The sequence below is a fragment of the Apteryx rowi genome, unplaced genomic scaffold (genome assembly GCF_003343035.1).
Source record: "Apteryx rowi isolate R43461 unplaced genomic scaffold, aptRow1 scaffold_771, whole genome shotgun sequence".
Lineage (NCBI taxonomy): Eukaryota > Metazoa > Chordata > Aves > Apterygiformes > Apterygidae > Apteryx > Apteryx rowi.
In genome coordinates this window covers 322,982-325,706 of record NW_020451062.1, presented here as the reverse complement: position 1 = coordinate 325,706, position 2,725 = coordinate 322,982, and the positions used below count along the sequence as shown (strand labels likewise).

Here is a 2,725-nt window from a genome sequence, read left to right as displayed (position 1 = left end):
GGAGCGACTTGCTCAAGGTCAGCTAGAGCCCGCAACAGGGACAGGAACAACAGCGAGGCATCCTGGGTCCAACACCTTAGCTGCGAGTACTGACCGGAGCTGGTGCCGTTTGAAATCCCTTATCGGGTGTTGACTGAAAGGGAGGGATGGCGTGGGGAGAAGGGCCCGAGGGGTGCCGCCTCCTGGGCGAGCTGTTGCAAGGCTCCTGGCCGGCGAGCTGCAGCCCGCCCGGCGGCCGGAGCGGGGTGGGAGCAGCAGCCTCACCGCAAGTCGGCAGGTGTGCATGTGCGTGTGTGTCTCGGTGTGTGGGTGCGTGTGCCTATCTGTAGCTGAGGGTGTCTGCTCGCGCGTGCGAGTGTCTGTGCGTATCCGTGTGTGTGTGTGTGTGTGCGCGCGTGCGTGCCTCCCCATCTCTCTCTGCGTGTGTGTGTGCGTGTGTGTGTGTGTGTGTGTGCGCGCGCGCTCCTATCCTTCCCTCTCCCTCTCCCCCCCCCCCACCTTCTCGTGTGTGTGTGTGTGTGTGTGTGTGCGCGCGGCTGGGAAGGCAGAGCCAGGCGCGCCGAGCAGCAGCGCAGTGCCCCAGCGCGGAGCAGAGGGAGCCGGAGCCGGAGCCGGAGCCGGAGCCGGAGCCGGAGCCGGAGCCGGAGCCGAGCGGAAGCCGCCCGGGGCTGGCAGCAGCGCGGAGCCGCCGGGCCAGCGCGGACGCAACAGGCGGGGCGCGGGTGGCTCGGCGGTGGCTGCCGCCGGTCCGATGGCCACGCACGGCAGCGCCACCGCCTCCTGAAGCAGAGGTGCGCCGGGCCGGGCTCCCCCGCGGGCGGCGGGGCAGCGCGGGGCGGCATGCGGGCGGAGGAGCCGCTGGCGCTGACGGCTCCGCGGGCGGGCGGTGGTGGCAGCGGCGAGGGGGAGGCGGACACGGCAGGCGAGGAGCGGAGCGGCGGCAGCTGCTGCAGCAGCGAGCGGCTGGTGATCAACATCTCGGGCCTGCGGTTCGAGACCCAGCTGCGGACCCTCTCCATCTTCCCCAACACGCTACTGGGTGACCCCAGCCGCCGGGTGCGCTACTTCGACCCGCTCCGCAACGAGTACTTCTTTGACCGGAACCGTCCCAGCTTCGATGCCATCCTCTACTACTACCAGTCGGGGGGGCGGCTCCGCCGGCCGGTCCATGTGCCCCTGGATATCTTCCTGGAGGAGATCCGCTTCTACCAGCTAGGCCAGGAAGCCATCGAGACCTTCCGGGAGGATGAGGGCTTCATCCAAGAGGAGGAGAAACCTCTGCCGCAGCATCACTTCCAGCGCCAGGTTTGGCTGCTCTTTGAGTACCCCGAGAGCTCAGGGCCAGCCCGGGCCATCGCCATTGTTTCTGTGCTGGTGATTCTCATTTCCATTGTCATCTTCTGCCTGGAGACCCTGCCTGAGTTTCGCCAGGAGCCCAAGGGGGCCCAGCCTGGCTTCGGGGAGGCAGTACCACCCAGCGATGATATGCTGCTACTACTGCCCCCCCCACCACCGAGCGGGACCCCGTTGCCCCTGCGCCCTGCTGCTGGTGCCGGCCCCTTCTTCACTGACCCCTTCTTCCTCATCGAGACCCTGTGCATCATTTGGTTCTCCTTTGAGCTCCTTGTCCGCTTCTTTGCCTGCCCCAGCAAGCCTGAGTTCTCCCGCAACATCATGAACATCATTGACATTGTGGCCATCATCCCCTACTTCATCACCCTGGGCACTGAACTGGCCCAACAGCAGCAGCGGAAGCAGCCCGGCAGCAGCAGCAACAATGGGGGCCAGCAGCAAGCCATGTCCTTGGCCATCCTCAGAGTTATCCGTCTGGTCAGGGTCTTCAGGATCTTCAAGCTTTCCAGGCACTCCAAGGGGCTGCAGATCTTGGGGAAGACTCTCCAGGCCAGTATGAGGGAGCTGGGCCTCCTCATTTTCTTCCTCTTCATAGGGGTGATCCTCTTCTCCAGCGCTGTCTACTTTGCGGAGACTGATGACCCTGACTCCCTGTTTACCAGCATCCCTGATGCTTTTTGGTGGGCAGTGGTGTCCATGACCACTGTGGGCTATGGGGATATGTATCCCATGACAATTGGTGGCAAGATTGTGGGCTCCCTGTGTGCCATCGCAGGCGTGCTCACTATTGCCCTGCCTGTCCCTGTCATCGTGTCTAACTTCAACTACTTCTACCACCGAGAGACTGATCATGAAGAGCAGTGCCAGTACACCCATGTCACCTGTGGCCAGCAGCAATCCCCCTTCTCTGAGCCCAAGAAGGTGGACAGTAATCCGTCTCTTAGCAAATCTGAATTCCTGGAAGCAGAAGACCTGGAGTCTATGAAATATTCCAGCTTCATTCCTCCCAACAGCCAGGGTTATAAAGAGAAGAAAGTGCTGACAGAGGTGTGATCAGTTTTGTTATCCTGGGTCCAGACACAGAGCTGCAAGCTGCTGCACAGCCATCTTCCCGCTAGCAGCTGGATCTATTCAGCATTTACATGCCAGACTGTGAATTGTGATACTGTAAACAGAATGATTGTGATAATGGGCTCTCCTGTCCTGATTTGCTGTTTCTCATTACTTTGTGCTATTGGAAATGTTCTTGCTTTATTCTGTGGAGTGCTAGTTGTCATCACCCACTCCCTCATGGATTTCTCTCTTTCTTTTTCTGAAGACTGCTTTATTCCAATATTAACTCTGGAGGCTAACCTTTCTAGTCCACTGGCAA

At 60.8% G+C, this 2,725-nt stretch overlaps 1 protein-coding gene across 1 annotated transcript; it reads left to right on the top strand.

Annotated features, from left to right (window-relative positions):
- Positions 1-840: 840 nt before the first annotated feature.
- Positions 841-2,419, top strand: LOC112976846 (potassium voltage-gated channel subfamily A member 6-like). The gene has a single exon (XM_026088549.1). It carries the CDS (start codon positions 841-843, stop codon positions 2,404-2,406), a length of 1,566 nt encoding a protein of 521 aa, XP_025944334.1. The 3' UTR covers positions 2,407-2,419.
- The last annotated feature ends 306 nt before the right edge of the window (positions 2,420-2,725 follow it).

Coding starts and splice junctions, on each gene's coding strand:
- LOC112976846 (XM_026088549.1), top strand. CDS start 841: ATGCGGGCGGAGGAGCCGCTGGCGCTGACGGCTCCGCGGGCGGGCGGT.